This window comes from Ammospiza nelsoni, chromosome 5 (genome assembly GCF_027579445.1).
Source record: "Ammospiza nelsoni isolate bAmmNel1 chromosome 5, bAmmNel1.pri, whole genome shotgun sequence".
Lineage (NCBI taxonomy): Eukaryota > Metazoa > Chordata > Aves > Passeriformes > Passerellidae > Ammospiza > Ammospiza nelsoni.
In genome coordinates this window covers 70,565,576-70,580,742 of record NC_080637.1, presented here as the reverse complement: position 1 = coordinate 70,580,742, position 15,167 = coordinate 70,565,576, and the positions used below count along the sequence as shown (strand labels likewise).

General features: G+C 44.8%; 2 protein-coding genes across 2 annotated transcripts; both read left to right on the top strand.

The window, feature by feature from the left end:
* The first annotated feature begins 301 nt into the window (after window positions 1-301).
* Window positions 302-7,312, top strand: LOC132073075 (aldo-keto reductase family 1 member B7-like). Its single transcript, XM_059471785.1, has 10 exons — window positions 302-400; window positions 750-917; window positions 1,885-2,001; window positions 3,055-3,132; window positions 3,783-3,905; window positions 4,363-4,469; window positions 4,631-4,712; window positions 5,649-5,732; window positions 6,509-6,591; window positions 7,062-7,312. Exons 1-10 carry the CDS (start codon window positions 335-337, stop codon window positions 7,102-7,104), a joined length of 951 nt encoding a protein of 316 aa, XP_059327768.1. The 5' UTR covers window positions 302-334; the 3' UTR covers window positions 7,105-7,312.
* A 1,679-nt stretch (window positions 7,313-8,991) lies between these two features.
* Window positions 8,992-14,376, top strand: LOC132073149 (aldo-keto reductase family 1 member B1-like). The gene is made up of 10 exons (XM_059471949.1): window positions 8,992-9,071; window positions 9,154-9,321; window positions 9,625-9,741; window positions 10,943-11,020; window positions 11,298-11,420; window positions 11,681-11,781; window positions 11,931-12,012; window positions 12,466-12,549; window positions 12,951-13,033; window positions 13,754-14,376. The coding sequence occupies exons 1-10, from the start codon at window positions 8,997-8,999 to the stop codon at window positions 13,794-13,796; spliced, it is 954 nt and encodes a 317-aa protein (XP_059327932.1). The 5' UTR covers window positions 8,992-8,996; the 3' UTR covers window positions 13,797-14,376.
* The last annotated feature ends 791 nt before the right edge of the window (window positions 14,377-15,167 follow it).

Below are 15,167 nucleotides of genomic sequence, written 5' to 3'. Positions count from 1 at the left end.
GCACTACAGGAGCTGATCCCAGCAGAAACACCAGCCTGATCAGGACACACCTGCCCTCAAGCCTTATCTTTTGATAAGGTAAAGGTCCGCAGGGCGCGCTGCTGCCACGCCCCAAGTAAATCACCTTGTCAATTTTTAATTGATTTCAGCTTTCACATTAACCTTTGTGAGCTGGGTGTGCAGGGGAAAAGCCACAGCCTTGTTTGCTGGATATGGGAGGACCCAGGGCACCAGTGACAGCCCAGCATTGTCCCCTGCCCTGGCCAGTGGCCACTGTCAAACCAGACAGGCAAGAGGCAGCTGTGGTGAGGCAGCCAGGAGGGAGTGCAGGACCATGGCAGCCCATGTGCAGCTGAACACCTCTGCCAAGATGCCCCTCGTGGGGCTGGGCACCTGGAAGGTAAGAGAGAGTAAAGCAGCTGCACTGCAGAGCTCCCAAAAAGCTGCAGTGCCCCTGGCCCAGCTCTGGAGAGCTGTCCTGCTGCCTGGGGCTCTGCTCTGCCTGGCTCTTGGGCTGAGAGTGAGTTGGAGTGGAGCTACAGATAAATGGCTGCAGGTTGATTTCCAACCCTGGAGTCCATGTTTATCACTGCAAGAAATAGTGTTTATGTAAAGGGAAAAAAACAACCCACCAACATGGATTGGGGGGGGGGGGGGGATTTCTTTCCTTAACATGGTTTTATTTTGCTAGAATACAGATGTTTTACAAGCACTGTTTTGAGATTCTTAATATTTATGCATTTTTCCAGTCTGCAGCTGGGCAGGTAAAAGCTGCAGTGATGGCTGCCATCGATGCCGGGTACCGCCACTTCGACTGTGCCTACGCCTACCTGAACGAGAGTGAGATTGGGGAAGGGATCCAGCAGAAAATCAAGGAAGGGGTTGTGAAAAGAGAAGATCTCTTTGTTGTCAGCAAGGTAAGGATCCAATGATCCTGGAGCACAGCTGAGGGAATGCTTTGTGTGGAGTATTTTCCTAGCAGGAAGGTAAGTAATGGAGACAAACTTGATGCGGTAGGATAAAGCAAATCAGAACAGCGTTCAGGTCGCTCCTGACACAAGCTTACAGCTCCACCCATCCTGCACGGAGAGTTAGGAAGGATACACTGTGTCTGCACCCTGCTGTGACCCAGCAGTCCTGGGGGATGGACTGATTCTTGCAAAAGAAGGGAAGCAGGAAAAGGCAGAGGGACGAGGTAGCCCCAAGCAAGGTAGTGATGCAGAGGTCAGAGAGCCCTCAGTGTCATTAGCAGTTTGCTGATCACACCCTGCTGATGCTAAAGCACAGCAGAGCACACAGGCTGTCACTGCCTGCTGCTTGTTCCAGCACTTGGGCTCAGAGCACTCCCACAGGGGCGTCCCTGACATGGGAGGAAGTGTTCTGGGCACCTTGGGACACTGTAATCAGCTCAGCACATGTCCTGGGGAAGGTGGAGTTGGGGGGTTTTCTTTCCTATTACAAAAATCAGACTACTTAGCTGGAATCTGGAGTTAATTCTTACCTAAGGTTGGTGGCAACCACTCTTTGTGACTTGTCCTGTACCTTCTTGGCTTTGCCTGCTACATGCAGTGCAGAGCTCTGTGCATGCTCAAGAACAACACTCAGGTACAGCACTGCCTCTGGAAGCCCCCTACAGCCAAGGCACACCCTGAGAAAAGGGGTAGCACAAATGATGGGTGAGCTCATGGAACCAGAGACTGGCACTGACACTGCCCCCAGAGCCACAGGCCAGGCCAGGCCCAGCCCAGAGCCTGCCACATCTGACAAGCACTAGGCTGGCCTCATGTCACACCACCTTCCAAAGAACAGGGAGCATTCCTGAGCTGTGCAGGAGAGCACCCAGAGCATTAACCAGGAGCTCACACCTGCCCTTTTTGTCTCCAGCTGTGGTGCACCTTTCATGAGAAGCCTCTGGTGAAGGGAGCCTGCCAGAAGAGTCTTGCCAAGCTGAAGTTGGATTACCTGGATCTCTACCTCATCCACTGGCCCTTTGGCTACAAGGTACAGTAGCAGCAGGTCCTTTTGAAATCCAGAGAGATTCCAGAGAGAATTCCTGGGAGAGCTCCTCAGCAGAGCCAGGAGCACTGCTCCAGAAAGAGCCTGTGCCTGCTGTGCCCCTGATCTCTGCCCCAGTGCTGCACAGCGTCCTCTGCCCTCCTGATAACACAGAGGCAGCCCCAGACACAAGGTCAGGCCTCTGGCTGCAAGCAAAAGCTGTGCCTCTTTCCCTTCCCTTTCCTTTACAGAGGCGTGCATTTTGATGCCTGAATTCTTTCCCCTGCAGGTTGCAGAATCACACAGTGCAAGTAAACACTTCCATTTCCCATTTCTCTCTTTTATCACCAAATTGTTAATACAGTACAGATTGAGCTGACCTTGCCTGTAGGAGCCTTAGCGTTGTTTCACAGACTTTGGATTTCAAAAAGATACCTGTCAAAATCTCTATTCTCCCTTATGCTTTTGAGCTCAACTCCATTCCTCCAATATTGTTTTAGTCAGCCTTACATGGACAAAGTTGTCAAGTGAAACTGCACAATATTGTGCCATTTAGATAATTCCAATATTTCAAAATACTTTGGCTATACTGTCTAGTCACAGGCTGTTATAAACTTTCTAATACAGCAATTTCAATAGTGAGCCTCCTCATGGGACCTGTGTCAGCAGATGCACTCCAGTATAAATGTGTTCACAGGGCCAAAGTCAATCCTCCACAGAGCTTTTTAAAAACACCTAAAGAAACTGTTATTTGAACAATACATGGAGTGAACTCATGTAAGACTTCAGAACATGGTTCTATAAGTTAACCACTTCCCTGCATGCACTTTCTGAATCATCACTTGAGAGGGTCCAGCAGAAACACCTGTCTTTATTGGGATAATAGATGACAAAAATGTATGAACTAAGAAGTGACTGAAGAACTAGTTAAGTTATGGTGAGAGTTATTTGATTTTTTAATGCAATATTAGCTTTAGCTCCTTACATCCCTGTTGGGTGATTTCACACAGCTAATGTCTCAGCAGAGATTATTTCAAGCCTTCTCTCTCTCTCTAACAGGCGGGAGAGGAATTGTTTCCCAAAGATGACAAAGGCATGGCCATACCCAGCAACAGTGATCTTCTACAGACGTGGGAGGTAAGTTCAGCCACAGCAGAAGAGGGACGCCCTCTGTCCTCATCAGTCTTTGCCATGCTCCCATTACCTTCAACAGTCACAGATCTGTTGTCTTGTTCACACAAAATTGCCTGGAAGGAACATAAGGCAGCACAGAACAGCTTTTCGTAATGGGCATGCTCAATCCTTCCCTGGTTATCCCTATTCTCTGAGCTCTTACTTGACTGGAGCTGCACAAGCACTTCCAGTGGAGCTGCACACCAGACTGAAGCTAGCAAAAGTTCACTGTGGAACAATAACAACTGTACAATTGTTTTCACCACTGCTCTTGGGCCTTTCTTGAGTTGCTCAAACAAATTTCACAGAAATAAAGACATTTTAGGTTGAGATCTGGCCTATAATGTGTGGGACAGCCCTCCAAAGCTTGCACAACAGTGGATTACCAAGTATCATCATTCTTCTCCTCGTGCAACTCAGTGTGAATTTCTTCACACTCAGGGAACGAGCATTTGGGCTTGGGTGAGATGGCATTCATGTGCCAACACCTGCTTTTCCCTCAGAGAACTTTGCAATTTCTAACTTTGTGCTGCTCATGGTGGGAAACAAGTCACGTTAGGAAGAACATCATCACGAGCTGCCTTGCACATTGGATGATGATTTTGCTGTTTTAGGCCATGGAAGAGCTGGTGGATGCTGGCCTGGTAAAAGCCATTGGATTCTGCAACTTCAACCATGAGCAGATTGAAAGAATCTTGAACAAGCCAGGACTGAAGCACAAGCCTGCAAATGTCCAGGTGAGCTGCAGAGTGACTGCAGGTGACTGGATTTGTGGGATTGTAAAGATCCCACAGTGGAATGAGGAGATGGGAAAAGGGTGAACAGAGAAGATACAGCATGTACTTTAAATCCCTCTCTATGGACATTTCAGAGTACACCACTTGGACACTCCTATTTTTTTTATCACCTTGTTCAACCACTGTTTAAGGATGCTGGAGAAGTTCCCTGAAAACAGCCTTTCTGGAATAATAAAGAACCCAGAGATGAGCTTTGTAAAACCCCTCCAGCAAAAACTGTATAAGCCCTTTGTATCAAAATAGGCAGCTTAATAACGAGGATGGGTATCATCATGCAAGGATAAGGTCAAATTAGGGGGGAAAAGCAGACTCTAATTGGACCAGGAGATAATTTATGGAGCACAACAATACTGCAGCAGTTCTGCCACTGTCAGACTCTTTGTTTTTGTGTTGGCAGATTGAATCTCATCCATACCTCACCCAGGAGAAGCTGATCAAGTACTGTCAGTCCAAAGGGCTGGCTGTGACTGCATACTGTCCCCTTGGCTCTCCTGACAGACCATGGTAAATTTGCTTTGCAATCTGCCAGGGAGGTGCTGGGGGTTATGACTGAAGCCCTGAGACTACACATACACCACTCACTTCTTATTTAAACACAGACCTCTGTTGCTGTGCTGGATCTTTCTGTGGAGGTTTCTGGCCACTGATTTGTTTCCTCTGTGTAGGGCTAAGCCTGGGGATCCTTCCGTTCTGGATGACCCCAAGATCAAAGAGATTGCAGCCAAGCACAACAAAACCCCAGCACAGGTGGGTACTCCTTCCCAATGCAGGACAACAGAGCTCCAGAAAGTGTCTCTGTCCCTTCCCCAGGAATTGTGGCACTCCTCTCATTTTTCCATAACAATGCAGATTTTTTTTTTATTGTATTACCTCCAGGACACACTATTAACTCTTTGGCCATCAAAAAGATTCTTCACCACCTTCAGATGTCACTTCCCCTCTATAGTAGTCACAGGTGACCACCGAGGCAGGAAATTATTGGTATCTGACTTTAAGGCTTTGGAATGCTGAACACTCCTTTCATTAAAATTATATTATATTATATTATATTACCACACTATATATAATATATATTATATAGTATATATTATATATGATATATGTTATATATATATATAATATATAATATATAATATATAATATATAATATATAATATATAATATATTAATACTACAAAGAATATTTAAGAATACTAAAGAAAACTCCTGACTGTCTCCTGACAGCTTGGACTTGATACACTAATTAACATTAAAAAAATCTACTACAATCTAATCAAGTAATCACTGTGGGTAAACAATCTCTAGAACACATTCTACATGAGTACAAACACAGGAGTAGTAAATGAGGTAAGAATTGTTTTCAATTCTTTTCCCTGCTTCTCTCACAGCTTCTCTCTGTTCAGAGGGCATGTCAATACCACACCCCTCTCAAGTCCTCTTGCAGAGAATGTAAACCTTGCACAGACTGCTAAAATCCCAAACAGAAGGAATGGAGTGCCCCACACCTGGATGGGAAGGGAGGTTTCCTGTGAGGCTTCACCCCTTCCCTCTTTGCTCTCCAGGCAGTGCAACCTGGACTGCAGGGCCAGGGATGGTTTGAAATGCAGCTCTGCAGAAGTGGGGATATCTCAAGGAAAGCAGCTGTTGGAACAGGAGCAGTGATTCAGTTGTCTGTCCTTGCAGGTTCTCCTTCGCTTCCAGATCCAGAGAAATGTGATTGTGATTCCCAAATCTGTCACCCCACAGCGCATTGTGGAGAACTTCCAGGTGAGGGATCAGGAGTGAGCAGGAGCTGCCCTCAGGGATGGTTTGGATCCTTTATCACCCTTGTCATGGCATCCTGCAGCAAGAGGGCTGGGCTTCTTCCTGCTTGATATACTTCACTGAGTGTTAAACCAGGCCTACTTCTTGAGAATTTAATCAGCAATCTTTGCATGATAGCATTCCCTGATCCATGGCTTGTGGATGGATGCGTGTGGTGTTTGTGAGGGTCCCCAGGACGAGGGAAGAGATGAATCTGACTCCATGTCTCAGAAGGCTGATTTATTATTTTGTGATATATATTATATTAAAGAATGCTATACTAAAACTATACTAAAGAAAGAGAAGGATACATCAGAAGGTTTAACAGGAATGAATAATAAAAACCTATGACTGACTCCTCAGGTTCCGACACAGCTGGACTGGGATTGGTCATGAATTAAAAACAATTCACATGTTTGGATAAACAATCTCCAAATCACATTCCAGAGTAGTAAAACATGCAGAAGCTGAGGCTTCTCATCTTTCCAGGAGAAGAAATCCTGGTGAAGGGATTTTTCAGAAAATATCACGGTCACAGCTTGCTTGGAATCCCCACACAAGAACATGCCAGAAACTTATCTAGAATCAGTAATGTTCATAAAATAATCCCTTTTGTCCATAAAACAAGTTGTTTTTCATAATTCAGTGGTCCATGTGTGAAAATGGAGCAGTGTGGAGCTGCTCTTGTGTTTCTCTTAGGTTTGTTCAAAGAAGTGATTTCCACTTGTATCTCTAATTAGGTGTTTGACTTTGAACTGACTAAAGAGGAGATGGAAACTATTCTGTCCTTCAACAGAAACTGGAGGATCTGTGAAATGAACGTGTAAGTGATGCTGCTTGTTTTCTTCTAAATCTTAAATTCTGAATATTCTTTACAAGGAATTTTGTGTCACACCTTCTAGGTAACGTGAAATTGATTTTTTTTTAATTATACCAACTCAAACTCCAACTGGTTTTGGTTTGTCCCAAAAAAAAATCACATTTTCAGGAGAGGGCTTAATATTTTCATTCTTAAAAAAAAATCAAAACTTAAACCAAAATACAAAAAATTTTTAACAATCAACATTTTTTTAATTTAAAAAAATCAAACCAAAATTTAAACCAAATTACATTGTAATTTTTAATTCTTAGTTTTCAAGAAACTCTCTTGAATTACAAAAAAAATGGGATGTTTAACTCATCTCTGTGTGTATTAGAGAAAGGAGAACATGTATCTCCACCTATTCTTGCTGTAACTCCACATCACATTTAGATCATGGGTGAAAATAACATTGTCACTTTCATGTCTTTCAGGTCCAAAAATCTCAAGGAATACCCTTTCCATGCAGAATACTGAAGGTGCTTGTAACGTGGCCTTTACCAGACCTCTGGTGCCATCTGCCAGGGAAGACATAGGATGTTTATCCCACAACATTTAGGGCTTTTGGAAGAAGGAAAGAGTATTTTCTACAGCACCACTATTCACTGGTTGCCTTCAGTCTTGCATCAGCAGAAACCAGATGTTGACAAACACACCCCACAGATCCACAATTTCATCAAAGGTGTCATGCATTTTAAATAAAATTAACTTTAAAATGCAAAAACTTAATTGGTGGAAAGTTTTCTGTCTACTGTAGGAGAAACCCAAAACCCTCGCACCCAGAGATGCACAGAGGTGGGCTGCACTGTGGGGACACAGATCCTGCCTGGGACACTCAGCATTTTCCCCTGCCATCCCTCAGCACCCACCTTATCCCCCTCTCACCAGCCACAGTCCTGTTTTTAACAGACAAATACAAGAATTATCGCAGATCTTGCAAAAAAACCCTTGAGAAGACAGAGAGATTGGTGAGATCTCAGAGGATGCTCCTGGCTTGATCTGGACTCAATGCAAGAAAGAGGCAAATGTCTTGAAATCAGATTGAATCTCTACCCCCCTGTTTTATTCCTGCCTTAACAAGCATCTGGAAGTTGAACCAATGCACATTATTTAGCAATGTAAACATTCTGTTCCAACATATACTCTATTTTCAAAGGCCCTGCCATCATCTCACAGCCCCAGCCACACCTTTAGGACAGACACAGTGTCACCTCCTGGGGATTGGCATGGTCTGGGCAAGGCAAACAAAGCAAAACACAAAACCTTCTGCCCAAAATCCTCTCTTAAAACCTTAAAACACCAAGGTGAATCTCACAGCATGCCTTGGGAAAAACAAGCACCAGCCTTCACAGGAGAACATCGGTTCACAGAATGAAGTGAGCGAAGGACAAATTGCATTTCTCAGCCCTGCTCTCCTGTGTGGTTAAACTGCAACACCACATCCTGCAGAGGACAGCTGACAGCGCTGCTAGAAACCCGGGGGAACATTTAATTAAAACTAATTATCTTGTCGGCCTTCAGTTAAATGAAGCAGAAAAATCTTGGGTGGGAGAGGCATCCAAAGAAAACAATATATATTTTAGATTTATGTTTGTACCTGAGGGAATTCCCCAAGCACAAGCAAACAGAAAGGCCTCCTAAGCAGCCCTGACGGGATATTATGGAGAACTCGGAGAATCCTGTTGATAAATTAATTTCTTTTTCATTGCACTTTCAACAACCAATCCATATAGCATATTTTGCCTCTCCAAAATTGCAAAGTCAGTTTCTAAAGTGAAATTAAAAGGCCGCCTACCGTTTATTTGTACACTTGTATGTTTCCTTCTGAAATACGGTCTGCACTTCCCTAAGGCACAGGGACAATGCGATCCTTGTGATATTCGCTGTAAACTCAGCGTTCTTCAGGAGTTTTGAAAACACATTAAAACACACTTTCCCTTAAAGGAAAAGCGTTTAAAAGGAACTGATTTGTACTTATCATTTCCGAAATGAGTCGCAAACACCCTTGAGTGAAAATGTTTGTGCCATGTTGGTGTCACTCTCAGGGAACCGAGCGAGCGTCAGAACACCCGGGGACATGGCACGAGGAGGATAAACACGGACACAGGGACAGAGCGCTGCAGGACCTGATCCCTGCAGGGACACCCCTGCGCTCAGCCTTTATCCTTCCGTAAGGAATTTCACCCTTCTCCCTGGGGAACGCCAGGATTCCCTCCCGCACGGGCTCCCTCCCACACGGGCTCCACCCTCACTACATCCCCCATGGCCGCCCAGCGGGCTCCATTAGCTGCCGGCTCCGCTGCTGATTGGCTGGCGCGGCGGGCTCGCGCTGGGCGGCGCCGCTGATTGGCTGCGGGCGCGGGGTAAACATGGCGGCCATGGCGGGGTACGTGCGGCTCGGCGCCGGGGCCAGCGCTCCCCTCATGGGGCTCGGCACATGGAAGGTGAGGCGGGCACCGCGCTGCGGGACGGGGCAGCGCCTGAGAATCCCTCAGCGAGACCTGTCCTCCCCTTTTTTCCGTCCAGTCCCCCCCAGGGAAGGTGACAGCTGCGGTGATGGCTGCCATCGATGCCGGGTACCGCCACTTCGACTGTGCCTATGTGTACCAGAACGAGAAGGAAGTCGGGGAGGGCATCCAGCAGAAAATCAAGGAAGGTGCTGTGAAACGAGAGGATCTGTTCGTGGTCAGTAAGGTATGGATCAGATGGTCATGGATTATGGACACACTGGTTTTACCTGTGCTAGGAACATCTAACATTTAACACAGTTAAACGCCGTAGCACTGGAAAAGTTTGTAAAGTAAATGAGTTAATTCTTGATACCCTTCTCTTGTTTCCTGCGCTGCCACACAGCCCAGGCTCGCTGCGTGTGAAGAGCACTGGGCAGGCCTCATTGCACAGCTCATTCCCAAGAACAGGGAGCATTGCTGTGCTGTGCAGGAGAGCACTGTGGAGCTTTCCCCCAGGAGCTCACATCTGCCCTGTTTTTCTCTCCAGCTGTGGTGCACCTTCCATGAGAAGCCTCTGGTGAAGGGAGCCTGCCAGAAGACTCTTGCAGACCTGAAGCTGGCTTACCTGGATCTCTACCTTGTCCACTGGCCTTTTGGCTTCAAGGTACAGTAGCAGCAATGCCCTTAACTTCGTTTCTTTTGCCTGGCTTAACAGCCCAGCAATTGTTCTGGCTGGTAATTACATGTCTGTTATTTGTGCCAGCACTGCTCTGGTGCTCCTCTTGATCCTGTGTGACTCAGGCTTTTGCTCCAGAAGCAGTTGTTTTCGTACCCTTTTGATCCTGGGAATGATGGCCTGAAAACCAGAGAACCTAGAAACAGCTCTCCCAGCTCCAAGCATAAGACAAGTTGCTTTCCTTTTCTCTTGCAAATCCAATGTGTGTTAATCTAAAAATCACCCCTTGTGAGAACAGGATTGCTTTTTGCTGCTTCTCTGCAGTTTTCCTTCGTGTGCTACAGAATCAGAGAGCAAAAGAAAGCATTGCTGTTTTCCATCTCTCTCTTTAATCACCAAGTCCTTAATGCAGTACAGATTGAGAAGCTTTAGTGTTGTTCCACTGAGACAGGAATTTAAAAGGTGAAATTTCTGTGAGAGTGTTTAGGAGTTGATGTCTGAGTGAAGGAGTTGATGTCTGAGTTTGAATATTTCTAGTCACAGCCTTTCTATCCTCTCAGTCTGATCCCTCCCCATTCTACCTGTTGCCTTTGAGATGCTCATCTTTTTTGCATGCTTTATTTTAACTTTATATGAACAGAGCCATGAAAATTAAACTGCCTCATGGTGACAGCAGCAAACAGCTGCTAAACACAGTTCAATCTTGGCATCTTTTCATAACTTGTACACAGAGCCTCTTCCAACTTTTCTAGTGTTGGTTGCTTTGCACTGAGTGTTGTTATGGAAGAACTGTTAGTGCACACAATAACTCTTTTCAGTAGATCTGGTGTTGTGTAGACCAAAGTGTTGATGCCCTCCTGGAAAAAGAACAAAAGCAGTTCTTGCTAAGTGGGAACTAAAGAGCAGCCCCTGAAGGGAGCACGTGTGAGCCTGGAGGCTGCAGCTCTGACTGGTTTGTTCCGTGTGGGTGTTTGGATGAGCCATCACTTCCAGGGGTCCAGCAGAAAAACCTGTTCTGCTGGGAATGGCCACTGGCAAAAATGCTTTAAATTCCTTGCGCTTCTCAGAAGGAATGACTGGGTGTAGACAAGGACCAGCACTCTTGCTCTAGAAGTTTAGGATGTTGTGGTTGTGAGCACTCAAGTGGATTTGTCAAGAGATTTTCAAGCCCTTTCTGTGTCACTGACAGGCAGGAGAGGATCTGTTCCCTGCAGATGACAAAGGCATGGCTGTCCCCAGCAACACAGATATCCTGCAGACGTGGGAGGTGAGTTCATCTCAAGTGGAAAAGTCACATCTCCTGTGCTCAGCAGTGCTGTTGGCTTCAGCAGCTGCAGAATGTTCAGCCATGGATGCAGAATTAATTGGAAAGAACTCACGGAAATACACGGTTTTAAAAATGTGGTTTAAAAAAATGTTCATTTAAAAAATTGTTTAAAAATTTAAACATTTCTTCCCATGAAAACAAACAGAGCATGTCAGGAAAAATGTGTTCAGTCATGTCTTAACCCACTGCATGCTGACTGTGCTCCCCTTTCTGCCAGGCCATGGAGGAGCTGGTGGATGCTGGCCTGGTAAAAGCCATTGGAATCTCCAATTTCAACCGTGAGCAGATTGAAAGAATCTTGAACAAGCCAGGACTGAAACACAAACCTGCAAATAATCAGGTGAGCTGCAGAGTGACTGCAGGGCAATACTTCTCAGGGATTATAAAGGTCCAATTACAGTTGAATGAGGAGGTAGGAAAAGGGAGAACAAAGTAGACAGAGCTTGTACTACAATTACAATCTTGTATTGTCATATAGGCCACCTGCAGGGTGAGGTGAAGGCAACCTATAATTAGGAAATTAGGATTCAGAAAAACCTCTGGAGCAAGGGAAAACTACAGTAGTTTTGCAGCTCTAAGTCTATGCTTCTGTGTTGGCAGATTGAGTCTCATCCATACCTTTCCCAGGAGAAGCTGATTGACTACTGCCACTCCAATGGGATCACTGTGACAGCATACTGTCCCCTTGGACGTCCTGATGGGTAATTTCCAAGTGGGTTCATGTGATTTATGACTAACTGAGTAATGGTGCAGGTGTATAAATTTTTTCTTTTTTTATTCATGGGGCTAGATAGAATCTCTCTGAAGTTATTCTGTGTTGTTTCATCCTTTTCTCCCCCACTTTGTCTAGTTCTAAGCCAGACGCACCTTCCCTTCTGGATGACCCCAAGATCAAGGAGATTGCAGTCAAGCACAACAAAACCCCAGCACAGGTGGGTAGGTGCCAGACAGTGGATACCCCGTCCTGTAACAGAGAAATTTGAAAACCTGTCTGAAGAGAGGGAACAACCTCTGTGGTGTTACCTGTGAATAATGCTGCTTTTTTGTCTTGTTAACAAGCAGTGCAGGCTGGACATTCTGTGGCCTGCAAGATATGCTACTACTAACTCTGGCCATCAGTCAAGAAAAAACTCTTGACTCATCTTCAGTTATCATTTCTCAAGTTGTTTTGAAGAAATGAAAACCTTGCATGTAGTGCCAAACTTCTGGGTGCTAAGGAAAGGAATTGACTGGCCCAAAGCCAGAATGGAAAGGAGACCTTCCAGGGGGCTTCCACCACTTCCAGGGCCAGGGATGGTTTGAAATGCAGCTCCACAGAAATGGGGATATCTCGAGGAAAGCAGCTGTTGGAACAGGAGCAGTGATTCAGTTGTCTGTCCTTGCAGGTTCTCCTTCGCTTCCAGATCCAGAGAAATGTGATTGCCATTCCCAAATCTGTCACCCCACAGCGCATTGTGGAGAACTTCCAGGTGAGGGATCAGGAGTGAGCAGGGGCTGCCCTCAGGGATGGCTTGGATCCTTTATCACCCTTGTCATGGCATCCTGCAGCAAGAGGGCTGGGCTCTTTCTGTCTGTCTGGAAGTCTACAGGCTACAGTGAAAACTACAGTGAAGAATAGCCAGAGCTATTAGTTTTATCAGCACACTGTTTCCATCAGGCACCTTACATGGTGTCTCCTTTTCTTCTGTTTCTTCCCTCTGCCAGTAGAGTCTAGAAAATCCAAAAGTATTTCTTTTCCTTTCTGTGTTCATGAATCCATCATTTGTACCCAGCATCCTTTCTGATACGAACTTGTTCTTTAATCTCGTGAATCTTGCTTCTGATTTGATTTGTTCAAATAAGTAAAATCCAGCTGGTTTTCTCTTTTTAGGTGTTTGACTTTGAACTGACTAAAGAGGAGATGGCCACCCTTCTTAGCTTAAACAAAAACTGGAGGATCTGTGCAATGGTCACGTAAGTGACAGTTTGTGTCCTTCAAACTCTTATATTTTCAATGATCTTTATCCTGATCTCACAGGAACTGGTGTAGCTGTTGAATTGGGTATATTTTGAAATCTGAAATAATTTTGGGCATGAAGCATTTATTGTTATACTTCCACTGTGTTGACTGAGAGGCAAGTGTAAGTCATGCTGTGTGTTCATTGTGAATCCATTCTCCAGGAAACTTTATATGCCTAGAATTCCAAAATGAGAGTTCTAGTTGGTAACTTTGGCTGTGTCCATATGGGACAAGCGAGCACTAGGCAGTTTTAAACTTTGGGTAATTTTTTTCTGTGGGGTATTGTAAATTGATGTCGGCTGTTACCCAGGTGGTTGTGGTGGGGAATGACCATCTGTTGTGCAGTACAGAGCGCAGCTGCTTGCAGAATGTGCACCAAGACAGGAAGTCTTGGCTGCAAGGCCACAGAAACTGCTGCTGTCTGTAAGCAGTGTGAATTTTAATTCTGTATCTAAAAAGTAACTTGGTCCCACCACTGTTCAGTGCCTGAATTACAAAACAAGTCTGGAACTTGTTGGTCCTGTAGGCTGTTTCTATACTATTAAGTCTCTTTAAGTTTACTCTGCAGTTACTCAGTTCAGAGCCTCCTTTGAAGGCTCCTCTGTACACCCACTGTTGTTCTATATAGCAATTATTTTAGCCTTGAGTAATCCTTCCTCTTTGATTTCCTCCAGGTGCAAAAACCTTAAGGAGTACCCTTTCAATGCAGAGTACTGAAGATGGTTTTTTTCCTGGCCTCTCTCAGGCCCCAGGGTCTAATGAGCTTCTACCATTGCCTCAAACTGTGCACTATGTAGCTGACACACTGTATCCCTCCTCCCAGCAAAGGCACAGGATATGTGTTCAGTGACTTTGGAGTTTCTTCTTTGGTGGAAGGGAATTGTACAATTGTTCTGAAGAGCAGAATGTGGGCTGTGATAATTCTCATTACATGAGTGTCTCTGCATGGCTGTAATAGCAAAGGAGAAAACAGATAAGGGAACTAACAACTGATTTTTATCTGCTGTCTTGCATCAGCACCATTTAAGGCTGAAGGGTTAAGGATATGTAAGTGCAGGAGAAAAATCCATCCTGAATAATCACATAATCACTGACTGAAGGTAAAAGACAAAATTAACTTCTAGAGTACAGCCCAAAGCTTTCTGGGAAATAAGAATGAATGGGAGAAGTGTCCAGACTTATAGAGGAATAACAACTCATACTGGGCCTTATTTCAGTCCCTTTTTTACAGGCTGAAACTGTATAGAGATTGATGTTCAATTTCATTCTTGACCAAAATAAAAAATATTTGAACTACTGCTGGTTTGGAAGTTCTATTCTTATGTTAAAATTAACAAACCAAGAAGCTTGCATTAACAATGTAATTGGGAATAATCATCCCTATTCAATTTTCAGTTATGTCACAAGAGCATTGAGACCTTGTCTTGATCAAAAGTTGAATAATTTGGTATAACAAGCATTGACACAGCAATGCTGAAAAGAACAGTTGAGCAGGACAAGCCTATCACTGACATATTTTATGAAAATCCTTTTGCTAGGATTTTTCTCCTGAGAAGCTGAGAAGCCTCAGAAAAGAAATGTAAACAATAATTATCTGCTGGCTGTGCGATGTGGTCTGGAGATGGTTTACCAACAGGTGCATCTTTGATTGGTCTTGTGTGGATTGTTTTTAATTAATGACCAATCACAGCCAGCTCTCTTGAGGCTGTGAGCTGTCACGGGTTTTTTATTATCATTCCTTTCTAGCCTTCTGATGTCTCCTTTCTTTAGTATAGTGTTAGTACAACATTTTTAATATAATTTCTATCATAAAATAATAAATCAGCCTTCTGAAACATGGAGTCAAGATTCTCCCTCTTCCCTCATCCTGGAGACCATCGAACCCCACCACACAAGCCTTAGCATGGACTGTGGGTTAACAAGCAACAGGAGACCAACACCTGAAACTGCTGGAAATCTCTGCACTGATTTGGTTGGTAGCCAGTGCTGCTGTCTGGCTGTTAAAAGCCCAGAGTAACAGAGACTGGGGCAGATCAGCAGTGTTGAGCAGATGTCTGGTGCAGCACAGAGGCAGAGGGTGCCTGGTGG